This window comes from Thunnus maccoyii, chromosome 6, assembly GCF_910596095.1.
Source record: "Thunnus maccoyii chromosome 6, fThuMac1.1, whole genome shotgun sequence".
NCBI classification, from domain to species: domain Eukaryota; kingdom Metazoa; phylum Chordata; class Actinopteri; order Scombriformes; family Scombridae; genus Thunnus; species Thunnus maccoyii.
Window position 1 is genome coordinate 5,318,966 of NC_056538.1, and position 27,219 is coordinate 5,346,184.

Here is a 27,219-nt window from a genome sequence, read left to right on the forward strand (position 1 = left end):
GACCTGCAATAAAGTAAACTACAAATTTAAACAAACATACTTTTTGGAGACAAATGTTTCACTTAATCTGTGACTTGTAAGTTTAATGGAATAATGGAATGGAATGGAATAATTTTAATTGTCGCTCTTTTTTTTAATCACAATTACCAATGGACCAATGAAAACTCCACTGCACACTGAACAAGCCAACTACAAATATTTATGAATCACCGCCACTTACTGTTACAATCATTTACTACGACGGAGTATTAGGGCCACACTGAGAAAAGAACTTAAATTTTTCGCGTTTTTTCTCATAAATTTGCGACTTTTTGCCGTTACATTAATATATTCTTGTAACATTACGACTTTATACTCGTAATATTACGACTTTTCTCTCGAAATATTATGACTTTATACTCGAAATCTAGGATTTTTTTCTCTCACTGTGACCTGCTCCGTCGTAATATACAGGTAATAAAAGACAAGAAAAACGAAGTGGGGAAATTGACTTTATCGTTTGTTAAGCACTCAGTTGTCGTTATTACTACCTTACAGCCGGCCTCCTGAAAGCAGCATCAGTGGCCCTGCTGCACTTGCGTGAGTGACCGTGCCAGGGCAGGAAAGATGGCGGCCTGTGCGTTACGCCGAGGCTTGCTAAGCACAGTCAGTAAATACAACAGAAAACACGCTCACAGGATACTGAGTGTGGCTGACAGCAGTGGCGGGCTGGAGGTGTACAGACCGCGGCTGCAGTGCCGAGCCTGCGGGCTGCCCGGCGGGGTGCAGCAGAGGAGGTTCATGTCGTCACGGTAAGAGACGCAGCCAGAGTCAGAGCTAACAGCTAAAGACTTTAGCCAAGTACGAGCTCTTCAAGATGGCACCGCAGCAACACTGACCACGTTTCTGTGGAGGGGGCAGGTGTTTTATGTGGTGCAATCATGAGCTTTGTGTACAAATATGAGATGACATATAGCAACAGCAAAGGAGAAAAGTACAGTTGTCCTCTGCTGCTCATTAGCTTACAAGGCAATTAGCCAGCGTGGATTGAGCAACAACCTGATCTGATCTGATCTGACCTGATCTGAGGTCTCATTTATAACTGCTGCGTACGAACAAAACGGGACTTGAAAGTTACATTACTTTACACGAAAAAGTCGGAATTTATAAAAACAGAGTTGACGACAGAATGTGCGCACCTGTACGTAACCTCTGACCTATGCCTATGAACATTTTGGAGACAGGGGACACGGGCGACGCAGATGGTGAGGTGGTGAATTGAAGCCAGGTTGTATAATGATTCTTCTCAGACATTTAATTTCATTGTATATCAAACGTTAATTATAGATTCACGTTACCATAAACATTCAAACCAGCAGTGTTATTGCTTGCAGTGAATCATAACTATTCCATAAGCACCTTTCAGTTTTAAAAGATATAAGCCGTAACCAATTACATCAGTGAATTATTATTGAACTATTAATGAAACATTGGGCTCAATACGCTGTCTTACCATCACATTTCACACTCCAGGGCACAGAGGAGAGGGCCGGGCTGCATGGTGCTCACACTTGTGGTCAGTTGTGGAGCATGAAATGCTGATGAAATGTCAGGATGTGGCAGGATTCAGGAAAGCTTGCCTTTCTTCAATATGAAGCCTGAATATAGTGATTCCTTTTCACCTCAGCCACCATAACTAACTGATGAAATTATCATCATCAAATGTAGAAATCTAAGATGACATCAAATGACTTGAAAGACTCGCAGAACAGAGCACTAATAGATTTTTAATATCTTCTATTACTGTGCATATCATCAAGTACAATTTTAGTTTTCACCGTTTTTCTGTGTAAAATCGCAGCAGTGAACACGACTGTGCTGTCACTGGAGACACCGCAGTGGCCGCCACACACACTCTTTCTTCTCCAGTCACCTCACTAGCACATCCTCAACACCTGCTCTCACATACAGACTGTGTACATTAGAGAAACACCTGTATGCTGGATTTTGGAGTAAATATAAATGAATACAGTGTTTATTGTATTGTAGATATTGAGCGTGTGGTCTCGTCATCAGTCATGTATGCGTCTATAGATGCTTAACAAACATCAAGCAATGAGCTTCGGTGTCCCCGTGCCTCCACTAGTCCATACACTGACAGCGTGCAGCGATGTGCTTCTTGGCATCTATCTCCATGTCTGACCACTTTGTTTAATTGTTTTGTTTATTGCACCGACCGAATCACCAGCTGCTGCAGCCATCAGCCTCTCAAACGTTCTTCTGTCACTGCTGCCATTCTCCGCAGGAACAACATGTACATCAGTATTCACAAGGACTTTTGTGTTAACCGTTTGTGGTTGATTGTGGGAGTGTAGGGGTGGGATATGAGGTTTGTCCATGTGCGCGCATTTTCAGGTTGATTTTGATTTATAGAGGGAAAAATACATGCATTCATGTATGCGCACAGTTTTATAAATCTGATTGTTTTTTGGCGCACACCATATTTGGCTTTTATGCGCATGTACACTTTTGATTTGGATCCTATTCACTGTTTTATAAACGAGGCCCCAGATCCGCAACCATTAATCAATAGGCTACATGTTAGAGCAATACATGTTAGATCAATACATGTTAGAACACAGTGATAGAAATGTCTTTCTGTAATGATTTGTTAAAGTTTGGTAGCACTGATAAAGCAAACAGTATTTTATCTTCCATAAAAGTTCCACCAAATTCCTCCCTAATAATATTTAAATCAGGGATCATATTGTCAAATTTACTGCGTTTCTTTACTCGATTAACATTGCGTGATTTCATAGGTTAATGTTGGAGCACTTTGTGTTTACATAGCACCATTATGTCTCATTGGTACATGATGTCCTATTTTCCACTGTTACGTCTGCTGTAGTTCACTTTGGATAAAGGTGCTTTCTGTCATGTAGTGTTCTATTCAATACCTATTATTATTATTATTATTATTATTATTATTATTATTATTATTATTATTATTATTATTATTATTGTTGTTGTTGTTGTTAGAAAAAAAAGACAGCGTAATTAAGATAATATCATTCTCAGTTTTCAATATCAGATCTGTGTTTAACAGACTGATGAAATATTCACTAAAAAAACATAAAACCACTGTGGTTGTATTCAAATGAAGTGAAACCAGTGTGAAACAACACTGTCATCAGCGCTTCAGTATCACGGCTCTTTCAGATGACATTGAGAGTTGTGAAAGTAATGATGTCAAAATGTACCAATGTAAGACTTTATTTGCTGCAGATATGACATGTCCGATATCTTTCAGTGGCACCAGTGAATGCAGTTTGTGCCGCCATGTCCATGGATGCAGCACTTCCATCAACACAGCCTGGAACTTTCCCTTTATATTCAAATGAGATGCTCTAGTTGATGACTGAGGGTCAGAAGACACAGTGTTGCATTTCACAATAAGTCTTTACTCATAAATTCATTGAAAACGGTGTAGAGAATGCTTTAAAAAAAGAGCCTTCATCATTTCTGTTTAATTAAAGTGAAATCACATCTGGAGCAGCAGATGCATTGGCCGCCACAGTTCCACTAAATGTCCCTGTCCTCAGATGAGTTTCGGTGCTGCGTATGTGGACAGATTGGCTTAAGCTATTCAGCGTCATCTCGTTAACATCGATTAAACACACCTGTTGGTGTCCAGAAACCTTGGGTGTCTTGTTCCCTGGATGAGAGTATTGTTAATGAGCAACAGTGTTGGTCTACATTAAGTTTTTCCCCACTACAATTAATGTTTATTTCTTTAAGTCACAGTGCATGATACATTTGTGGGTAGTATTCTTTTGACATAGCAACGTGTCATCATGTGTCCCAGTAAGTCATGCCAGTAAAGCAGCATGCACAATACACCTTGACATGTCAAAGCAGGAAAAGCACAGGTTCATTTATTAACATTAACGATGGCCAAATAATCCCAAGTAGCTTTTCCAAATTCATGAGCTGGTATATTGCATGATGGGTTACTTTGAGAAAGGTCTGGTGCCCATTCTTATCTGTGGCGTGCTGGATAGTAGGAGTGCTGCATGGAACTGATGGTTTTTTAATTTTGATAATGAGTGAAAAGATAAAAAACAATGTTGTTACCATTTTGCAAAAGTACATCAAGCTGTTGGTATGAATTCAGACTGTCTGTCCAAGGTCGTGGTCCTTAAGAGCACCAAGAAAACTGAAGATAATTTAAGGACATTTACATTTTAATTAAAAAAGCTGAGTACAGGATGCACAGAAATGCTTGTTTTAATCATACAGTGCAGCCAAGCAGTACAGAATTTTTGAGGCAAATAATATCAATTGAGAGTTTAAAAAATTGTTAATGATTTAATGGCCAATATGAACTCTTTTTCACACAACTGATAACATTTTGTTGTTGTTGTTTTTTACAACTGCGATCCAGAAATGTACTGGCCAGGACATCTTACAGTTTAAAAATAAACTTGCCACTACTCTCTGGTGTGAATGGTGACACTGTTTCAAAACAACATATCTGTGACATGTCTGTCTGAATGATCTGTCTGATTTATCACTCAGACTCGTTAACTTTCACCACATTGATTAGAATAACTTTTATGAGAACAGATCTCATCAAAATTAGGACAAAATCAGAGATCACAGAGATCTTCCTGGATGCTTCTCTTCAACAACATTAGTTTAAACATGAGCCAATTTAAACAAGCTCATATTTGAGTAGTTCAGTTTATATGAGTAGTACTTTTTCTGGGTGTTTGGAAAATGAGAATGTCCTCAGAGCTGTTGTTTTAGGTTATTGTGGGTTGTAGTTGGTAGCCAACATTTTCCATTATGAACACAAAGTCCCATGTTTACCTATGTAACTTTGTTTTTGCTTCTCTCAGCCTGGACATGTGATCAGAGCTTACAGACTTAGTACTATCATTAGTAACACGGAGATACTCATCCTGTCTCTGTATTCTACTGTTGATAGTTTAGTAATTCAGTCCAGACAGTTCTCTAAAAATGCACTTGAGTCTAGTTTTTTTGACCGAGTCAGCAGAGATTTGTTTGTTATGTGTGCACTCTTACACTCTTTTCTGCCCAGCTTTCACACCAGCAGTGGTTAAAGAACTTGGCTATGGGCCATTACAGAGAGAAACCAGTTGTTGTTGTTTCTGTAGCTGCCTTCATCTGATCAAGAAGAGAAGGAGGTGCAGTTATAAAAAAGTCTCTGTGAGAGGGAGTGAAGGTGGGTGTACAGGTGGGTGAGTGTCCCCACACTGGTTGGATTAGCAGCAGTGATTCAGCAGCAGCTTGTATGTCTAACTTTAGTTTATGTAGCCCTTTCATAATGTCATCTCCTGTCCTGTTGCTCTATTTTCACCCACCTTTCTCTGACACGATGACAGCTCTGTGACACAATGATCCGCTTCACTCCTTGATGGCAGAAAGAAAAGGGCAACGATAAATGACTGGTCCCTGTGTTTATCGGCAGGGCGAGCTGTTGGCCGGGGGTAGCGGCTGGCTGAGGCTAGTTCCAGCTTTTGCAATGGCTTGTCTATATTTAGATCTGATTATCTCTGGCCACACAGTGTATTGACATTTCTCAGATTGTTGCAGAGGTAGAAAAGACATGAGGGGTCCAAGTGAAACCTGCTACAGCCAGATTTGGAAGAAAACATCAGTGCATTCCTGCACTTTTTGCACATTTTTATTGAGATCTGGCTAGTGTTTATTAGACCACTGAGAAATAATAAAATGATGTTACGTAAAAATGAGTGTGTGTTAAAGTACTTCATGCCATCTGACAGTCGGCAAGAAATAATCTCTCTTGTGTAAATTACATAATACAACATTACCTACCTTTCAAAAATTGTTGTAATGGTGCCAATTTGGACAACAAAAACTGAGTAAAAATCTCAGTCTCAGTAGATTTTAGGTTTAGGATTGAAATTCAGAAAACAAGAACAGAGTTTTGGATGTAGGGGAATCAGGATCAAAAAGAAAAGGAAAAAAATCTGTCCACTTCTATAGAGAGAGATGTTGGAAACTCGTTTCATGATTTCTCAATTATCAACACAAGAGAATCTGGAATCTTATTTACAACATACTGACTATCCTAGTTTGGTGGTCAGCATGTTAAATAAATGGTAATGTAATTTATATGGCCTGATCTGGTCTTGCACTTGCATTGACCTTACTGACTGCTGAAGGTTTCTTCTCGGCTTTAACATGAACACTTTGAAGGAATAGTCAGACAATTTGGGAACTGCACATCTAACTCTCAGCTTTCTCGCTGAGAGTTAGATGTGCCCAGCCAAGAAATAATCTGGTACATAATCCCCTATAAAACTACAACGTGTTGTTTTTACACTTCAATTTTTGTGCAGATTAAACAGAAACATATAATGTTGATTCGAGAGCTTTCGAGGTGCTGGTAGGCAGATTTTTTACCTTTTGGACAGAGTCGGGCTAGCTGTTTGGAAGTGTTTGCAGTCTTTATGCTAAGATAATCTGTTGCATGCTTTAGTTTCATTTACCGCACAGACAGTAGAGCAGTAACAATCTTCTGATCTACTTCTCAGCAAGAAATAAATAAGTTGCGCTCTTCAAAATCGTAGGCTAACTAGTTTGTCAACATGGCTAAGATTCATCACTGTAGCTTTAGCTGTAGCTGCATATTATAATGTATTCCTGTTTTTTTCCACAAGCAGGAAGTTAAAATCATCTCCCTTCAGCTGGTAAAATGAGACTTCCAAATTTGAGCCCAGCACAGACTAAAGCATTACTGATCTTAATGAGAGATAATTGTACCAGGACCTTTCTGACACTCACAGCGCCCAAATGTCAGGACTTTGTGAAAAAATGTGGTTTAAAACAATGAATCCAGGTTATCTACTGATTATTCTTGTGTAATACACCCGTGATATGAAAATAACCTGAAACCAACCGACTGTGCAACAGTAAATCCCACTGTCCATATATCCACCTCATTAATCCCCACTCTTCATCTCTGTTGTGCAGATTAGCTTTGCAGGGAGCGGCGAAGTATGCGAGTTATTTATTTGAAGTGACCAGCTGTTGTTGTAAGTCCACGCGTTTGTGTGTGTGTGTGTGTGTGTGTGTGTGTGTGTGTGTGTGTGTGTGTATTGTTGCGAGGCTGAAAGCAAGGACATAGAGATTAGGTCGAGTGGTATTTCTGTTGACATCCGACAAGTCGAGGTGTTTTATTCAATCTCGTCCAAGTTGTGATTGAGATTACGAGTGAAGGGAAGGAGAGAGGCTGAAGGGAGGCAGCAGGATTTTCCCTCCTGCAGGGATGATGTAAATCGTCTCTAGAGGAGGGAAAATTCTCTTCACAACTGTGGGATTTTCTCTTGAGGCTCCTTAAGGACTTACTGGCTGTCTGTGTTTGTCCTTTTTATATGATGTTGTTTTGATCTCAATCCCCACGTTTGTACTGCATACAGACCCGTATATTACCATCAAATGCTTTCCTTTTGATGGCTAAAGTTGGTTTTACACAAACACAAGCACACACACAGGGTCCAGTGTGTAATGGTGTTGCCTGTATTTGGCAGGAACAGGCCTGAAGGGAAGATTTTGGAGACGGTGGGAGTGTTTGAGGCTCTAAAGCAGCACGGCAAATATGAAACAGGACAGGTAAGACACACAAACACACTCTCTAAAGCACAGATGGACTGATGTAGCTCTTCATGGCTCTCCATCATTTAGGTCAATGTTAGACTGATTTTTGAATCTTAAATTACAGTCCAGTGTTTACATCGTTAGGTCTGTTTTTAAGTTTTGATCTGTCAGCCAATATCTTTGTATTGTTATTATAACACATTTCAAACACTGAAGGACTTTGCGTGATCCTGTGTTAAGGGAATGTAATCCCATCTAACTTATGCTTTATTAAACCTTCTGTATATATATAATCTCACAGCCATTTATCCCCTTTCTCTTTGTTGTTCTCTCCTCAGCTGTTTCTCCACAGTGTGTTTGGCTACAGAGGCATCGTCTTGTTTCCTTGGCATGCTCGACTCTATGACAGAGACATCACCCCTCCCATGTCTGACAGGTAAAGCTCCAGGTCTAGCAGACTGCGCCAAAAAAGTCTCCCAAAGCTTGAGTTTTGGGGTTCCTGTGTGGTGGTTCTTGTATAACTGAGATCCTGTGATCTCTTTTCACTCCCAGCAAGCCTGAGCCCCCAGGAGCCCACGGGTCCAAGGAGGTGAAGGGGAAGACCCACACCTACTACCAAGTCCTGATTGACACCAGGGACTGCCCTCACATAGTGAGTCACTATATATTTTTAACAAGGTCAGATTGTCATACAGGACCATAAAGCACTGCCTTTTGTTTCACTTAAATATAAAATGCTGTGGAAGATGTTTAAGAAAAAGTCCGAGCAGGCAAACACCTTCAGCTGATATTGTGTTGAAGCTTGATAACAATAGATTGAACCTTAGTCATTCTGCATATTTTTAAATGCCAAATTTTGTTCTTAACAGGATGGAAAAGTGTCTGAGTCACCACATAGATCTAAAATCAAAACCAGAGTCTTAGATTGTTACATTCTCAGTCAGTCATTGCCTTGTTTCACATGCTTAACATCAAACATGTAAGTGGTCTTAGGGTTAATGCCCTCTGCCATTAGATGGGTTGTAAAAATGACACTTTTGACACTTGTGGGCACCTAATAAGAATTTTTGATTGTCCTGATACCCAGTGCAGTGTAGGATGACACAGCCACAGCTGTGGATGTATGTAGTTCATTAGTGTTTGAGTCACCAGCTGTATGACTGTTGGTTCATGTTGTGTTTGACAGTCTCAGAGGTCCCAGACAGAGGCAGTGACGTTCCTGGCCAACCATGATGACAGCAGAGCCCTGTATGCCATACCAGGTATGCAGCACTGCTGTCACTGGCACTATGTCTACGTAATATCATCGGTGGTCCCAGCACATCCCTTTTCTAACAGTTTTTGATGGCGGGTTTATCATAAACACTAAGAATACTGTCCAGCTTGGCTTTCAGTTTGGTCTATTTTGAACATTATAATTTCAGTGCAGCAGAGTAGAGTCTGATCCCAGCCAGCAGTGTAGCAGCTGTTCCATGAGACCAAGCCTCCAGTAGTATAGAAACCTCCCATTTTAAGATGGTTGTAATTGTTTTCTGCCTCCTGCCCCATGTGACACTAAATCTCTCTCTCTTTCCATCAGGTCTGGACTATGTGAGCCATGAAGACATCCTGCCCTATAACTCTACAGAGCAGGTCCCCATCCAGCACGAGCTGTTTGAGCGCTTCCTCATGTACAACCCTGCCAAATGTAAACACTCGCCTCCAGTCTCCACATTAGCTTCCAACAGTCTTCTTCACACAAGCCTTTATAATGCCCAGTGGTTCACTTTCCACTGTAGTGGTCATTATGAACATATTTCATCCCACACTGAAGTCATTATTTCACATATTGACAACAATATTTACTGCCAAGTTAAATATTCGCTTTACTGTTTACATGTCATGTGTCTAATGAGATGCTGATATCTGCCTATGTTTGATGTTACTGACAGTTATATTGAGCTTACCCACCATACTGTACCAAAAGCAAATTCCACTGACTTTGGTCATGTGGTCATAAATAAATGATTGGTCGATAAATATTAATAACACTTTTCTATTTTGGATAGAAATCCTGTAGCTCTGTTCATGTCAGATTAAATTTTGTTACTTTCTGTATCTTTAGCATTCTGTGTCCTCAGTAAATATATGTGTGTGTTTTGTCCTTCCCTGGATGTTGCAGCTCCTCCGTTCACAGCCAGAGACACCCTGAAGGCGTGGCAGGAGAAGAACCACCCCTGGCTGGAGCTGTCAGACGTCCACAGGGAGACCACCGAGAACATCCGAGTCACCGTCATCCCCTTCTACATGGGCATGAGGGTAAATGACCAACTTTCAGATGCTTAAAGAAATCTGAAGCTGCTTCTGGACTCTCTTAAAGCATAGACTGTAGCCACACCAGCTTATATCTTGTCCCCACTGCACTGGTGGTGTTTTGTTCTTCCAGTAAAGATCCTAGCCTGTAGGTGTAGCCTTTATCTGTTTAGTTTGTAGATTTCAAGGTAAGGGTTAGTTCATTCAAATACTAATAGCAAGTTCTTTCTTTTTCTCAGGAGGCCCAGAACTCCCATGTTTACTGGGTGAGTAAAAGATTTATTTTAAAGGACCAGTGTGTAGAATTTAGTGGCATCTAGCAGAACGGACTTGGCAGAAATGGAATACAATATTCATAAGTACGTTTTATTTAGTGTATAATCCCATGAAAATAAGAATCGCTGTGTTTTTGTTAGAATGAGCCCTTTATAGCTACATAGGGAGTGGGTCTCACCATGTTGCACCGCCATGTTTCTACAGTAGAATGTCCCAGAATGTCCCAGAATGGACAAACCAAACATTGGCTCTAGCGAGGGCCTTTCACGTTTTTTGTGAGTTTCACGGCCACCGTATGTTCTCCTATGCGCTTGGAACAGGAGGGGGAGGGAGTATTCAGTTGGTTGCAATCTTCAACCTCACCACTAGATGCTACTAAATCTTACACACTGCTCCTTTAATATGCACTGAAATTCATGGGGAATTCATGGGGTGTCAGTGAGAAAATAACACCAGTTACTAGCCAGACACTGGCTTAATTCACTAGCAGACTGTGTATTAATATGTTATATGGAATGTCACAAAAAAGGGAAAAAATGCTCATCGCAACGTCCCAGAGCCCAAGATGACATCTTCAGTAGTCCAACCTCAAAGATATTCGGTTTACAATGATATATGATAAAGAAATCCAGCATATCCTCTCATTTGAGAAGCTGGAACTGAAAGGTTTGGTACTATTTCACTGTTGTTGCTTGAAAAATGATTATCAAAATAGTTTCTGATTATTTTTCTGTCGATCAACTAATCGATTAGTAGACTAATCATTTCAGCTGCATTTGTGTATGTTGTCTTCCTGCAGTGGCGGTATTGTATCCGTTTGGAGAACATGGGCAACGAGGTGGTTCAGCTGAGAGAGAGGCACTGGAGGATCTTCAGCCTGTCAGGAACCCTGGAGACGGTCCGAGGACGAGGCGTCGTTGGCAGGGTCAGTGCAACCAAAACTCTTAAAAAGCTATTTCCTATATTTGTGTTGTCGACATACAGTCCATGGTGTAGCTCTTTATAGATGATTTACTGCTGCACAGATTCATCAGGCACAGACGCGAAGAACATGACAGTGACAATAAGAAAGACTGTAGCTATTTAGTGTGTTGCACTTGAAATACTACATTCGTATAACCTTGTTATTCTGTGTGATGTCACAGGAGCCAGTATTGTCTAAAGAACAGCCGGCATTTCAGTATAGCAGCCATGTGTCTCTTCAAGCCCCCAGTGGTCACATGTGGTGAGTTTGATCAGTCATACTTCAATTCACATCCCCCACTGCTGCTGTATTGCAGTATTTGGTACATCTTCACTTGTTGGAATTGCTGGTCTTGTCATTTTTAAGAACCTCCCATGAGTACAATATGTACTCATCTTTTGTGCTCTGTTCCATTACTCATTTACCATTTGCAATATTACGATCAATCACCCAGCCCTGTCATTTGTTTCTAGGGGGACGTTTCGTATTGAAAGGACTGATGGCTCCCACTTTGATGTTCGCATTCCTCCTTTCTCCCTGGAGAGCAACAAAGATGACAAAGCTCCCCCTGCAGGCTACACATTCTAACTGCGAGTAGTCACACCCCCACTTGCAAGGCCCCGGGCACGCTGTCTGTCCTAGCCGTGCCTGGGTTGTCTAGAATTGTCCTTCCCTTGTATCTTTGCCTCAGCCTTCAGCAGAATAGCGTGAGTCAGGTTAAGGAAAGGCAATACATAGATAATCCAAATGCAGGCCCAACTATACCTTTTCCTCAGAGTGCACCCAACAGCAATATGTCATTGATTAAATCATATAGGGTAGAAAGTCCCGTGCGTCTTCACTCCATGTTGTGTTTGAACATGCACAGTCTAGTGGAAGAGAATTTGGGAGGTAGGGAGGTGAATTAATGTTGCCAGGCAGAGCTGGACATGTTCTGCATCAAATAGCTGAAATATTGACCAGGTTGTTTTTATGGTGAGAGTATTTCCTGCTGAGCTGTGGGTTCACTAAAAGAGCAGCAGCTCATTATTGCGGCCTCAGTGGGATACTTCAAATCAACATGTAAGAATACATGACGCATGATTTTTATCCTGGACCCTGTTTTCCCCATCAGTTCAGTTTTGAAAGCATAGCAGCACTCTATCAGTTCAGTCATGTCAAACCTCTGTGGGCCGTTTATGAGAGGCAAAACAGAATTCTGGGCTGGTTACAGTACACAAGTATTCCTGTTTTACTGGTTTACAACATTATGAAACAGAGGTTGGACTTAGGATTTGGTTGACACTTGAATAGAAAATGACTCTTTAATGTCAAAACTTGAGCTTAATTTCCCTGTCGTACAAATGTAAAAACACACATTTTTGTGCAAATATTCACCCCCTTCAAGTCAGTATCTCATTGTGGCAGCAGTCACAAAGAGATACTGTTCCTCTGTCAAAAAATGCTTACGTTCTGTCAGGCTTCTAGGGGCCTGTTAGTGAACAGCAGTTTTCAAGTGCTGTCACACATAGTGGCATCATTTTTTATGTCTGGACCGACTTGGCCACCTCAGGACACAAATATTGTGTCACCCCTCATCCCCCACAGTCCTTTTGGTGTCACTCTCACATGGACACTTTTTAAAGATGGCCTAGGCAGATTTACAGCTGTGCCATATTCTATTTCTATTTTTGGTGATTGACCAAATTGTACTTTATGGGATATTCAGTGATTTATTCACATTCCCTTGTATCCTTCCATTGACTGGTAATTTTGGAAAATTTTGATATATTTCTTTTTAATTTTTGTAGCCTGACACAGATTTGTTCAGAGTTTTCTATGTCTTCATGATGCCGTTATTGCCAGGAAAGAGAATAATTAACCAGCTGTTGAAACTTCCAGACACAGGTGTATTTATTTAACCTTTAAACCACTTGTCACACGTTCATTACACCCTGGTGATCTCTATACAAATGATAGTGACTCAGATGACTGCTCCAGTGATGATTTAGTTGTGTCGCAGTACAGGGAGTGAATACTTACACATCAATTAATTTGTGTTTGACATTTCCACTTAATTTATATCAATTATATAGAGATCTTGGGTCCCTTTGACATTCAAGTCCTATTTTCTTGTGAAGTGTGTTTTTAAAAAGTCCTTATTCCAATCACAGTGATTCAGTTGAAACAACAAAACTAGAAAAGGGCTTTTAATAAGCAACAAACTATGTGTTGATGGCTAAAAATGAATCCCTCTTTTGGTGGAAAGGAGGCAATGGTCAGGTCTAAGTTCTGTCTTTGAGTAACAAATGATGTGCACCATAAAGTAATTAAACCAGGAGAGGCCTGTGTGAAATGTCTACCTTCCTCTCCCCTCCCTGTAAAAACCAGAATGAAGTCTTCATCCTGTAGACATGAGGTGGATGTCTTTCGTTGAGGCTGACTGTTTGACTTTGCAAGCTCTGTGACAAGAACTTATGAGCCTAAAATTTCTCTCTGTAACGTGAGGAAAGAAACTAACATGTTTGTTTTGATATGTGATTTGAAGCAACTGATGGTTGAAATACTACTGTAAATAGAGATGTAATTAAAGGCAAAACAAATAAATATACCTTTTGAAAAATACATCATGACGTCTTGTTGTGTTTTGTATTTTATGCATGTAGCTGTCAGTCTAAACCTGCTCCTGCAGAGGAACACACATATGCTGCATATGGAGGGATGGAGAAAATTATGTTTATCTGTTAGATGAGTTTTATTGGCTGTGGTATGAATAATCACCACCAGATGTCACTACAATCATTTCCCTGCACACTCTGGCTACATAAAGATCAATAGTGTATGAACCATGTGATCACATTTACTGCACTGAATACTGATAAACTGATTATTTCCCTGTTATCTTGCTCACAATCTGAACTCGTACTCGTGCATATTTCCATGTAAGTGGAAATGAAAGTGGACTAAATGACTTGATCGTCGGGTTAAATACATCCATACATTTTTCCTAATTGATGATAGCCTTTTTACTGAACTGAGATTGAAAATATGCCATTTTCTCGACTATGAGAAAGACGAAACTTGATTAGAAAATCAGCTAATTTAAAGAAAATAACGACTGCCTTATCAACAGAGATGGAAAAACACTCAGGGCCATTTATAAATTAGTATGTTGCTCCTACTCTTCTATGCGGCAGAAGCCAGTACACAAAACAACACCTATTTTAAAATTTTAACTTTTCAGGTCGGGTTATTATCTGACCTACTTCCATCACAATACGCAAGCCACAACATCAACAAATTACTTTCAATTGTAGGCTTTTAAAAATGAATCGATACTTTAATAATCAGCTGAATGCCGATTTTACAGGAAGACTGTATATCATTTTAAAAGGTATGAGTCATCAGGTCCAGATATATGCACCTCTACCAATAAGCATCCCAACATTAAACTGATTCATTTTTAATGGAGGTTGGTTTGTCTCCCACCGCGAGGCACAGACCAACGGGTTAAGAAACTGCAAACTTGGCGTTGCTCGTGCTCTCCCAGCCCCTCCTGTCTCCATCAGCGCGTGAGGGAGGGAGGACTTGTGCTCACGTGCACACGCTGCGCGCCCCTATTCAGTTGAACAGAGGGTGCAATACATAATTCAGTCCCAGCAAGGGGACACCTCAGTCTCTCCCCTCCTGTCAAGCCGCGGAGCTGCAGCTTCCACACAGCCTGTGGACCGAGACGCCGACGCGGCTGTTTGCTGCCCCTCTGCGGATGGAGAATCAACCTTGGAGAAGGGCGAATGCTGTGTTTGATGCAGGTAATGCATGACTTCCAGCGGCTGAGGAAGGAGCAGACGTAAACATTGCCATGCCCTGCTTCACGCACCTCCTCCTCTGCTCCGGGACAGAGGGTTCTGTTTTAGAGGATAACAACAGAGGAGAGTGAGAAGATAACGCTGCTGTCGAAGGTAAATATTATGGAGACGTGGTGAAGTTGTGTTCGGGATAGGAGGCTGCGGCGGGCCACGGTCTGCACTGTCGGTATCCTGCATCCTGACTTTGCTGTGTCCGTGCTTTGCGGCCATGCTGCAGGCAGCATCCTCCGACCTGTTCCCGACTTGAGCTGCACTCTCTGGGATTAACAAGTTCCCACAAGCAGAAAACTACTACTTCTTCATGTTTTGGCGTATTATTTTATACTCTGGGAACATTCACTCTTTTGTGTAACTGTGTGATAATGACATTTTTCATGAACATTGGAACAGTTTGGGATATTATTTCTCACGGTGCTTCACATCTGAGCCCCAGACTGAGCAGGCTGTAAGATGTGATCAGCTGCACACATTTTAATGAACAAAGTATCTCACATATTAATTAAACCTGCTTCTGCATGACAGCACAGTGGGATCAGGCTTGTTATTATCATAGTTCACATTAACGCAGCACCATGGGTGCCAAGCAGACCAAAGGCCAGGAGCCGGGAGGAGCCAGTCCCCAGCACAGCTGGAAGCGGACACCCACCAAGGAGCGGGGAGACATCTTGGCGTCCCTCATGCTGAAGTCAGGGGACCGACTGAGCCGTGGGGGGACGCCGCCACCCTACCAGCGCCGCATCGGCATGATCCAGGAGATGATGCTGATGGCCAAGCAGGGCAAACAAGATGAGGCCACAGAGATGCTGAAGACCCTCCGACAGGTAGCTGCTCTGTGTGTTTGTGTGTGACGGAGTGTGTGAGTGAAACCTCAAGGATCACAGGTTTGTCCGTAGAACAACACCACAACATTCCTGATTTACTTTTCTCTGTTCTTTCTCACTTGCCTCTGTGTGAACATGTTGGCTCTTCCTCAGCTGATGTCAGCACTGATGCTGAAATAGAAGCCAGGCTTGACCGACTGTTGACACACTGACTAAACTGATTCAGTGAATTGATGAATTGACCGCCTCCCTGCCTGTTGGACTGTACAGGAGCCCCCCTGGTTGGTTGGTTGGTTGGCTGGCAGGCAGGCAGGCGGGCAGGACATGTTGTGCTCAGCCTGGATCTGCAGCACTGGTATAGTGTGGACTAGGATTTATAGCTTCTCTCCGTCTTTCAAGACATTTGCAGCGCTTGGCTGCCTGCTGCTGCTGCTGCTGCTGTTGTTGCTACAGAGCAGAAGGAAAAGCCCAGCAGCAGTCTGGAAGAATCTGGTGCGGCGAGAAACAAAAGGGAAGCAGGAAAATGAAACGGCAGAAATGCCACCAGTTGAATTGGAGAATTTGTAGAGCTGCAAAGAAAGGGAAGGAGTGAAATCATGAAAAGTTCATCTGAATATATGTTTAGTGTTGGGATAAGAAGGAAACAAAGATAAGTCAGAGAAGATAGTGGAAAAAGAAACAGGTTTATAAGCTCTCATCCCTGTAGACGGCACTGCACAAAATCCATATGCTGCCCGTGTTTATCCCCCTATGACTCAACCACAGGGAGCTGTGCCTCCGGCTTACACACACACACACACTCATTGTTTTCACAGTTTATTGTTTGGCTTTGGTGATTTCCATCAGCTCCTTTCAGTTACTATTTACAGTTTTTTGATCAAACCCATTTAGATTGTTAATCCTTGAATCAATGGCAAACAGCGGAGCGAAGCAAACAGGCTTAAAGACGAAGGACACCTCTCCATCCATCATCATTAAGACCAGAGGATTACCATCTCTGTCGCTGCTTGATTAAGCCATGATACTCTAGAGGAGGAGAATTACGCTTCCAGTCTGAAAGTGAAGGCACAATAACACAGCAGCGTGGTTAGAGTCTTACAAGTGAGCAGTGAATCTGTGATACTCTTGAATGTGAAGCAGGAACTAACTGCACATTTAAATATGGTCACTTAAATTCTGTCGAATCATTAGTTATATGTAAATCAGTGGCGGTTGCTGACTCAAAAAACTGGGGAGGACAGGAGGAAAACCAACCCACGCCATCATGTTATTTTACATTGGTTGGCTACTTATCTGTGCTTTCTTATGTTCAACAAAAAATTAAGCAGTAAAACAATAGCTCACAAGATTTTGAGGGGTGACGCTGCACCCAGTATGTTACAGTGGGAATTTTACACAATATCCTCTGATTTAAAAAGGAAAAACAAAAAGCATGAAAAACTGGAATTATGAAAAACAAAGCAAAAATGAAGTGTGCTATGAGTTCCTCTGCCTGTGGGAGGTTTCCACTCACTTCACATGTTGGGAGATTATCTTCATAACTGCTGTGAGGCCTTTTGTTGCATCCTGTCTTACAAGAGCAAGAGAGCTGTAAAGGCTGGCCGTTTTCTGTGGATGTTATAAGGTCAGAAGAAGTCTAGTCAGTAAAATTTGAACAAAAATCAAGCTTTGGCAGTTTAATAGTGATTGGAAAACACTGGGGGAAAAAAACTAAATTGAGCAACAAACCTTTTCTTTGGATCTTGTAAGGTCACAAGTCAGAGGGGCTGTTGTCACCAGACAATGAAGAGGACTGTCAATAATTACCAATTTATTTTCTTTCATTTTAACTTTTGGCATTTTATTTAGGATTTATTTCAGGCTGGTTTATTTGCTAACTACCCTCCAAACTAAGAAAAAGTTGCCAATGAGTTGTTATATTTTGGCGTGCAAACATTTGTAGGCTATACCTATATTATATATTTTTTTTTGGTTGATTGTAAAATTGTCTGTCGCAAATATGAAAGATTAAATTCATGATTACAGTTCATAAATTCCTTGTCTGTTATTGGAATAACATTCGATGAATTGCATAGTTGATGTTTTGCCCAACAGACACTGGAAATGTTAGTCCCTGAACCCAACTTGAAAACACTTGACTTAGAAGCGGTGCAGTTTTACTGTTATCCAGTAAAGTGATCCCAAAATCCTTAAAGTAATATAAAATCACAAACAATGGAAATAGAAAATAATATTTCATGCCGTATACTCTTGTGACCTTTGACTCACCTGAATATCCTCCATGCCTTGCAGCCCGTGCAGCAGACCGTCACAGTACAGCAGCATGTCGGGCTGAAAACAGGAAATTTGGACTCTGTTGAAAAGGCTTAAATAAAATATAATTTTTTAATGATGTGTTTAAAAGTAGTTCGCAATTTGCATGTTATAATTTCTTTTGTAATATGCTACTCTATGAATCTATTTATTGCTCTACTGCATACAGTGGTGAGGATGAAATTTGGAAACTGTCATTGGACAAACGGGATGTCAATATTGTATTCTGTTTGTTGATTGGTTAGGGAGGACGTCCTCCGTTGGAGCGTCACTTTACATCTTTTGGCCAATAACAGATTAGCATGAAAAAAAATTAAGTACATTTAATTGATATAAGCGATCCCGCCCTGAGGAGGACAGCAGGAGCCCTTCCTCCTCTGCAGGTGTCGCTGTTGAAGCATTTTAATCAGAATTTCAATAATTGATTTTTTTCTAGTTACTCTTTTTTTATATTTTGATCTCCCTCTTGCCTCTCAAAAATAGAGGAGGAGCAACCTCCTCTACCTTTATGGACCAGCCTCCTCTGATGTAAACTATCTGAAAAAACATATATATTCTACCAAATTTAGCCCAATTTTAACCTAGAGGACCTGCAAATGACTTAAATCACATTCACTGAGTCATATCCTCTGTAAGTTTGTTCCACTCTGTAAAATAACAACTACACACTAAATCACTGTCTTTTTTAACATAAGAGTTCAACATTTTAGGAAAAACACTTTCATCAAATCGAATCAAATCAAATTTATTTAAAAAGCACATTTAAAAACAACCACAGTTGACCAAAGTGCTGTACAATAAGATATCAAGAATAAATAGTCTTTAGTTTGGCCTTAAAAGTGTCTAGGGAAGGGGAACACTTAATTCCAAAAGGTAAGCTGTTCCAAAGTTTTGGGGCAGCTACAGCTATCTCTGTCTTTTCAAGACTGAGACAAGAAGATTGGTAACACATTCATGGCTGCACACCAAGTACAGAGCTGAAGTCAGGAAGTGGTTAGCCTAGCTTAGCATAAAGTTTTCAAATAAATCTTGTCTGAGCGCAAGCTGTCGTACAAGAAGTTTGCCAAAACAAAACACAGTCTAAAACTTGGAAATTCTTATTTAATCCAGAAACTGTCTGATCAAACAATAAGTAAACAAGTCCATTTTTAAAACTTGAACAGTCACATTTCACTCTGTACCAACAAAGTACAGAGGTCAAATACTGATTTGACTGAGTTCATAGCCATGCTAGCAGCATGGCTCTAGAGATGTCTGTCAGTCAGTCTGTCGGTAGATTGGTCCATCATGCTAGTTCAGACTGAAATATCTCGACAACTATCAGATGGGTTGCCATCAAATTGATCCTCAGAGGATACATTCTGCTGACTTTTGTGATTCTCTGACTATGTCTCTAGTTCCACCAGCAGGTCAAAATTTTCACTTATGCTGTACTATACTGTATAAATGAACTTCTACTTGATGGATTGGCACAAAATTTTGTACAGACATTCATGGTTCCCAGGCAATGTATTCTAATGACTGTGTTGATCCTCTGGCTTTTCATCTAGCACCACCATGAGGTTGACTTTTTAGTTCTCTGTTGAAATATCTTGACACAATTGGACACTTAGTATGGAATTTGATACACACACATTTGTTGTACCCAGAGGATGAATTGTAATAACTTTGATCTCCTGACTTTTCATCTAGCACCATCATTTGGTCAAAATTGATTTATATCCAATACTTTGATTTATGACCAAATACCTGCACAACTGATGACATTACCATCAGCTGTACTTTGTGTTTAGTGCCAATTAGCAAATTTTTGCATGCTAACATGCTGCACCCACACGGTGAACATGGTTAACTTTATACCTGCTAAACATAAACATGCTGTTACTGTTAGCATGCTAATGTAAGCATTTGACTCAGCCTCACAGAGCCGCTAGCATGGCTGAAGGCTCTTACTCTTGTTTTCCATTGACAGAATGAGCTTCTTTATTTTTAAACACATGTGGTAGCCCATTTTTTATAGATAGCTCCCACCTGACAGAATGAACTACCTCACTTGAAAGCACTTTTATTTTTTTATTGGCAGTGCATCTGAAGAGAGTGGCTTGTATTGTCAGAACGCTTGCCCAAGCTGTTTCATGGATCTCTTTTTTATCCAGTCTCATTGTTACAGTTTTAGGCATTATTAGCAAACAGCCACTCTGCAGTCGACCTCCATTATGGCATCAGATACAGCTGCTGGGAGATTTGTGGTGAACTGTAAAGCCTTTATCAGCACATAAAGGAGTACTTTTCAGTCATTAAGAGACCTGTGCACAATTAATAAACTTAAGCTATTTCCTTTTCTCGTCTGGGCTTTTAGCACGGTGTATTTACTCAGTGTCATTTCATGACCAAGCAGTGTTGTTAGTGTCTTTCTATCACGAGAAAAGAGAGGTAGGATTGTGTAAACAGCAGTCCACATGGCTTAGCTTTGATCCAGTGGGTGATGGATCGAGGTCAAGCGCTTATGACCTTTGAAGGATTTTTCTTTGCTGCTGTTGCTAGAGCTGGGGATTAGAGAAAAGGAAATGTCTACAAACATGATGCACTCCAACTGGGTGAAAGTTAATAATATGGTGTCGGATGGATGGATGGATGGATGGATGCCTGTCCTCAGAATTGAGGAGGCTAAAAACAACATGTTTTACTTCATTTTGACTCATTCTGCCAAAGGTATTGACTTTATATAGATGAGAGCAGGGTTTCATGGTGGGTTGTGAAGGTGAAATATGAAGAGCTCCAGTGACATAACCATCAGTCACACGTGGCTTCATATTCAGAAGGGTGGGTGATCTTGCAGAACGGTACATGACGGACTGATCACACGATGAATTGAATAAAGACAATTACTGAAGGTAGAAGAAAACACCAGGAGCGTTAAAATGAAACAGACACTGACGAGGAAAAAGAGAGGAAGGGGAGGCGAGTGGTTATAGAAACATTAGAAGAGAGCACTATAAAAATGAAAGAGGAAATGACTCATAGAGGGAAAAGAAGAAGAGAGGAGAAATGACAGAGATGGCTTGTGTGTGGAAGATATGAGCTTTTCACTGGTTACCAGGTTTCCCTCCATGTTGCCCGGAAACCATGCCAATTGCCATAGAGCTTGGACTAAACAGACATTGATTAATCACGCAGGAGCTCTGTTAAGAGCTAATGGGGAGACCACCTTCTTAATCACCACCCTTCAATTAACTTGAAATCAAAGCTAGCATCTCTTAACCACTTCCCCCTGGGCTGCCTCGAAGCTGATCGCTAAACCATAACCATCAGCCTCTATGGAAACCTCCACCCTTAAATTTAGCCTCTGTGCTTCCCTCAGTAGCCCCTAGTTTGCTGTAAAACGCTGCATCTGATTTTTAACTCGCGTTTTTAGGATGGAGATATACTTTCTTTTTAACCACGCGTTGATGTAGACAACCGGTTGTGTTGTGAGTGGAATTGTTCACATACTTGCTTATGCACATTGCGTGTTACTGGAGGATTCCACTAGAGGGCACAACAGAGAACTAAGGGTATAATTAGAACTTCTGGATTTGCATTTACATGTCGACACTTGAGGAGGTTACTATTTTGTTTTTCCACCGTACACAGGCATAACAGTCTCTGACTTGTTTCCATTTATTTTTGCGGGTTTCCACGTCAACTTCTAAAATGGTACTGATCTCATGCCAGGTATTCTGACAAGCATATTTGTCACACATCGTACAGATGCGGGTAATTGGTCTATTAACTTGTTTTCAATACCTTCTGCCATTGTTGTCGCTGCTGACGTGCATACTGACCCCTGACACTGTCACATCCTCATAATGCCCCTACACTGCCCCTACCCTTCATGTGCATATTGCATCTTGTGGTATTGTATCGTTAATTTCTGAGGATGTGCACAACCGGCACTCCAAACGGAAGCAGGATATGTGAGGCAGCCATCATGCATAGTTAAAAGCAAGTATATCCTTGCCCTTATGGTATGTGGCCAGTGTTTTGTTAGATTGAAAGGCTGCTAAGTTGTGGTTTCCATTAATATTTTAACTGCAAATGGTCATTAGTTGGTGCTGAAAAGTGATTACCTTTCTTTTCAAGCTCAAAACCTCAAACATATACAGTAACAAGGACTCTCCTTAATTTAATCTTCAGCTTTGTGCTGCAGGTGTTCTCTGTGGTGCTGCACGCTGTGTCATCAAAATCTTTTTAGTTGAAAGTTATACAGCATAAAAGACTACAAGGTTTTACATACATTGTACAGTTAATTGCACATACTCCCTTATCTCTCTTATCAGCAGCTGAAGGGCAGCGTCTCGACATGGTGCTGTTTGATTGATTGATTCAGCTTTGTTTTGGCTGCACTTTAAATCACAGTGGTGTGAGAGCTGCCTGCAGTCTGTACAGTCTGTTCCATCACCAACTAAATCAGGCTCTTTCAAGTGCAATTTTTACAAGCTCAGTGCTCACGTTATACTCAATTTTCTTTTTTCGCTGTCCCCCACACAAAATGGCAGGCTTTACTATTGGTTTGTGGTTAGAACAACTTACTTCACCAGCTAAACTACAAAACACATATGTATTATGTCATAGAGAATGAAACTTACAAGGAGCAGGGTTATGATATCTCCCACTTGGTGACAAGGAGCAGGGTTATGATATCTCCCACTTGGTGACAAGACTACAAATGTGTCATTAAACCTGTGGTAAAATGGCAACAATTGCCACGTTCATGTCATATCAGTTATCGTAATTACGAGATTCCGACTTGTAAATAGCATTCACACCAACTTTCAAATCATAATTACTACTGGAAAACTGAAAGTTACGACATATCCGACTTGGCGCTTCATAATATGGAAGTGCCTAAAAATCTAATAAAATAAGGACGCCTCACATCAGCCAAAGTCCGTCGTCCATGGGGATTAAATCCAGATTTAATGGATGTAGTGTTATGTTGTCAATGCGTGTGTTGACAATGTGTTTTTAACCCTCACCCAGCCAACTTTGTAATCATACAACCATCATTTGTTGTCTGATGACGTAAAGGCTCGCAAGTTATGATCATGGGAATCTTTCCCATCTTTCCCATATTATATGAATGCAGCAAAAGCCACCATCATTATAGCAGTTACATCTAAATGGCATCCAATAACACTTATAAAGTCAATTCAGCTTATTAAAAAGGAGCTGTACTCTACATCTATTTATCTGTATCTAACAGGGTTAACTATCTTGGAATAATGCGTGAACCATGTCGGAATAGAGACCCAAACTCATTACATCTGGATTAGCCACTGTTGCACTAGCTTGTAATTTTTTTTTTTTTTTCCTGGGATTTACAATCCATATTGTATGATAAACAAACATCTACTGTTGTACCAGCGTGGCGGCATGTTTTTCATCTAACAATACTCTCTCCTGTCACATTCCCACCTTTTTAACTGTAATATCTGCTGTCTAAAACATCTACACAGTTCAGCCCTCCCTGGTTTGCTGTTATTACACACATCCACTCACCCATGTACTCTTTTTCCTTATTTGGATGTATGGAGTGCACCACATGACATGTTGTTGTATAAGGTCATGTTCCAGTGCTAGATTTTTAGTAATCTGCATTAATGTCAGTGTGATCTTGAATGAGGTTTTCTTGCTTCAGAATATGTACAGACAAAACAGATTCCTTAAACATGGGGGGTCACCCATCCCTTTTTACAAGTGATAAAAAACACTTGGATACATTAGACCTTTAAAGCCCTTACATGCTAATGATAAACCTGCACAGGTGTTTTCACTTAATTGCATTTCCCAGTATTGTGTGGGTGTGTACAGACATGTGCTTAATTAACTTAATTCTTATTAGTGGACATGTAAAATTTTGACAGGACACATTGAATGGCACACAAGGTGAATTATTGTGCTTGGTATAGTGAATCTGAAAACCATGAAGGAAGAATATGTATAAAACTTAGCCTAGAAGAGCAATTTTTTGGGCTGGATGTCATGTCAGTGTAGGAACAGAGTGCACAAGGCAGAGCCAGGGAATGAGACACTATTGCACATGTGTCATAGAAACCAAACACGTGGTAGGTGAGCAAGGAACGTTCAAATTAATTGATAGATTGTCATATGATATTCAGCTGCCCTAATTTATTCATGATTAGCACATGTAGTTTGGTGACCCAGCACAGCTCCACTCTACTTGAACCTGAGGAGAGGCCTAGTAAGCTGGACAAACAAGCAATTTCTCTACTCAGACCTTTTAATATAAAGATATGAATAATAATAATAATTGTTCATTGGTAATCTAAGAATACCTTCCATCATGTCAGAGATGGATGACACTGTCTGGTCTGTATGTGACCTTCAATAAAAGGTCAATGTCTGCTTCATATATGGGTCCTTAAGCCCCCGGTTGCCATTTCCTCTTATTTACCAAAGAGCCTGCACTTGAGCCGTCGTTTTTGCCCTGTCTGTCTCCAGCTCCATCTTTGTTCATGTTCAGCTAGGCTCAGACCGCCGCTTTGATGTTGACCGTCTCTAATTAGTGTAGGTGGTGCTTTCTAATGAAAGAAAAGCCCACACTGTTTTCCTTATAACACAAATGGTTTGTGTGTGTGTACGCACTCAACACACTACCCCCTCGAGTTCAAGGAAGTGGACTCTGCATTTTTATTTCTATTTTGCCCTTGTCATGTATATTTCATGATGGACCACTGTTAATAATGTATGACACTTCTCGAGGGTGGATAGCATTTATGTACTTTTGTCTATTGTTTTTACTTTTTACCACTGCAGACCTCATCACTAAACACACACACACAAACACACCCTCAGCACTGTTGTGAGATGTTGTGAATATGCTAACTGTTGATTCGTAAACCTTTTAGTGTTTGGGTTCAGATTAGAGTGAGCTGAAGATTAATTTCTATTCAGGGGTTGATCTATTTGCATAACACCTCAAATCCTTATCACACTATGAAGGAAGACAATCTGTGCTCCTCTGACTCATCATCTCACACACACACACACTCACACAGAAGTGATCTGTATTTCTTCAGATTTTTGCCACCAGTGTCGTCATTTTTAAGGCAAATAAATGTACCGAAAAGCATCCAAATGTTGCACTGTTGCACTATAATAATAACAACGAGAACCCCCACCAGCCCAAAAAAATATTTTTTAATGCCAAAATTAACACTAAATATCCATTCATTCGGAAATCAATAATGTTTGGGCATCTCTGTGCAGCGCTGTTCCGGTACGTGAGTCAATCTCTGTGTCGTTGCCTGGGAAACTATTGGTAGCGTAATTCTGTTAAGGAATATGGCATTGCGTAATATGTTTGCGTAGGGGGTGGGAAAGAGTGAGTGGCAAAGAGGTGACAGTGGATGCGAGTGGAGCAGAAGAAAAGGTTAGTAAGTTAGTAAATTTTCAGTCTGGCAGTAAATGTACAGTACAGACTACAGTGTGTCAGTTAATAAATGCTAAAAAGTCACGTCTGTTGTTTCCCCAAGTGCTGAAAAAGTGAAGGGGGTTAGCTCCAAAGTTAGCAACAATGGGTTAGCCTAACCTGAAGACACAAAACAGAGAAACAGAGAACAGAGAAATGTGTGACTGCGGAGTTCACTGTGCACTCTGTCCCGTTACAACAAAGTTCAAAAAACATCTGCCTACCAACACCTCTAACTTTTAACTGGCCAACAACAAATAGTCCCATCACGTAAATTAGTAAAAGTAAAGTAATCAAGTAAAAGTGCTGGTTGGCTGATTTTTTTTAACCTTTGGAGCCAGGCTAGCTGTTTCTCCCTGCCTTTAAGCTAACTTTCTCCTGGTTGTAGCTTCATATTAACCGTACAGACAAGAGAGTGGTATTGAATTTCTCATATAACTCTTGGCCAGAAATAAATGGGTGGAGTTTCCCAAAATTCTTTAACTCTTTACCCAAGCTATTAAAAGCCAAGTTTATTTCTGACATTGAAAGAAGCCAAGAAGAGTATAAATTCAGCTAGTTATACAGAAGTAAGGTCTAGTAAGGGAGAGATGGAGTAATTAGACACACTGCAGAGACTGCAGCTGAAAGAAATAACTAGTAATTAGTCTGTATTCATAATTCACAATACAAACATAGTGGAAAGGCTAAAAAGGCAAACTAGCCAATTATTTTCATGCTACTGTCTCTGTTGTAGATTCAACATGCTCTGTTGGACAAATGGCCGCCAGAAAGGGGTGTGCAGTGCTGGGTCCACTAGGTCCTCACACATACACATGCAGGAATAATTTCAGACACGATACACCCACAGAACACCACTTGTGACTGTGTGATCTCAACTGGAAACTGTGTATCCTGTTCGCCACCAGGACATATCACAACACATACCTGTTGATGCACTAATCATAGGTTTCTCTCATCTGTTATGTTTCTATTAATGTCGCTCTCATCTGTGCCGCAGCTGATTAATGACTGTTTGTGTGTCTGTCATTCAGTCAAGGCTCCTGTCATCATTTACTGCCCCTCCTACGCAGAACAATAGGCAGCATGGAAACCTCAGTGAGTCATACCTTTTCTGGAGGAGACCATCTCTCTCTCTCTCTCTCTCTCTCTCTCTCTCTCTCTCTCTCTCTCTCTCTCTCTCTCTCTCTCTCTCAGTTTTCAGAACATGGTTGGTCCTGTTGCCAGTTAACAGGCTATGAACTGTCTGCACAAACAAACCCAAACACACAAAAATATATGAGCATGCACTTACATTCAGACTAAAATACATTTTCTCCTAAAAAGTGTTTCAAGCCCACTGGCATTAGCAGCTGAAATAGCGGTGATGATAGAAAAGAAGAGCCATTACATATTGTGTATACAGAGTGTTGTGCCGGAGCAGACAGTATGTATCGTCTGAAACAACATCCTGTTATATAGGATGTATACAGCTGGCTACGTGTGTGTGTGTTAACCCAAGGGTTGGTCATAAACTCAGTCCCCCTGATGAGAAACAAATACAGGGTGTGAACAAAGTAACATGTACGCATTATGATTTACATTATAAGGCAACTAGACAGTGAT

The 27,219-nt window shown here is 40.7% G+C and overlaps 2 protein-coding genes and 1 long non-coding RNA gene across 8 annotated transcripts in view; 2 read left to right on the forward strand and 1 right to left on the reverse strand.

The window, feature by feature from the left end:
- Positions 1-99: 99 nt before the first annotated feature.
- On the forward strand, positions 100-13,762 carry poldip2 (polymerase (DNA-directed), delta interacting protein 2). Of its 3 annotated transcripts, none has more exons than XR_006096545.1 (11): positions 100-791; positions 7,560-7,641; positions 7,965-8,062; positions 8,179-8,278; positions 8,813-8,888; positions 9,206-9,313; positions 9,788-9,924; positions 10,158-10,184; positions 10,994-11,161; positions 11,282-11,419; positions 11,632-11,723. XR_006096545.1 is itself a non-coding variant. In XM_042414094.1 (11 exons), the coding sequence occupies exons 1-11, from the start codon at positions 607-609 to the stop codon at positions 11,744-11,746; spliced, it is 1,134 nt and encodes a 377-aa protein (XP_042270028.1). In that variant the 5' UTR covers positions 120-606; the 3' UTR covers positions 11,747-13,762. The 3 variants fall into 3 exon arrangements, 2 of the variants coding, with proteins under 2 accessions (XP_042270028.1, XP_042270029.1); XM_042414094.1 differs by having other exon boundaries at positions 120-791; positions 10,994-11,119; positions 11,340-11,419; positions 11,632-13,762; XM_042414095.1 differs by having other exon boundaries at positions 124-791; positions 7,566-7,641; positions 10,994-11,119; positions 11,340-11,419; positions 11,632-13,762.
- An 801-nt stretch (positions 13,763-14,563) lies between these two features.
- lrrc75a (leucine rich repeat containing 75A) overlaps positions 14,564-27,219 on the forward strand; it is a 59,351-nt gene continuing 46,695 nt past the window's right edge. Inside the window, exons 1-2 of one of the 4 annotated variants that reach the window (XM_042413694.1) lie at positions 15,787-15,827; positions 26,649-26,712. In XM_042413694.1, the coding sequence (XP_042269628.1) occupies positions 26,701-26,712 (12 nt within the window). In that variant the 5' untranslated portion in view covers positions 15,787-15,827; positions 26,649-26,700. Of the gene's footprint in view, positions 15,828-25,521; positions 25,576-26,648; positions 26,713-27,219 lie in introns of those variants that run through there. The other 3 variants (XM_042413693.1, XM_042413691.1, XM_042413692.1) reach the window with 3 other exon arrangements.
- Positions 16,559-26,763, reverse strand: LOC121898535. The gene is made up of 4 exons (XR_006096501.1): positions 26,724-26,763; positions 18,096-18,158; positions 17,341-17,435; positions 16,559-16,880 (listed from the first exon to the last, which is right to left on the reverse strand). It is a non-coding gene; the product is annotated as an uncharacterized LOC121898535 (long non-coding RNA).

Bases quoted from the DNA above. Each gene is read 5' to 3' on its own strand.
- poldip2 (XM_042414094.1), top strand. From the start codon at position 607: ATGGCGGCCTGTGCGTTACGCCGAGGCTTGCTAAGCACAGTCAGTAAA. The intron at 9,314-9,787 runs GTAAACACTCGC...TGGATGTTGCAG, and splicing joins CATGTACAACCCTGCCAAAT to CTCCTCCGTTCACAGCCAGA. The intron at 11,120-11,339 runs GTCAGTGCAACC...GTGATGTCACAG, and splicing joins GACGAGGCGTCGTTGGCAGG to GAGCCAGTATTGTCTAAAGA.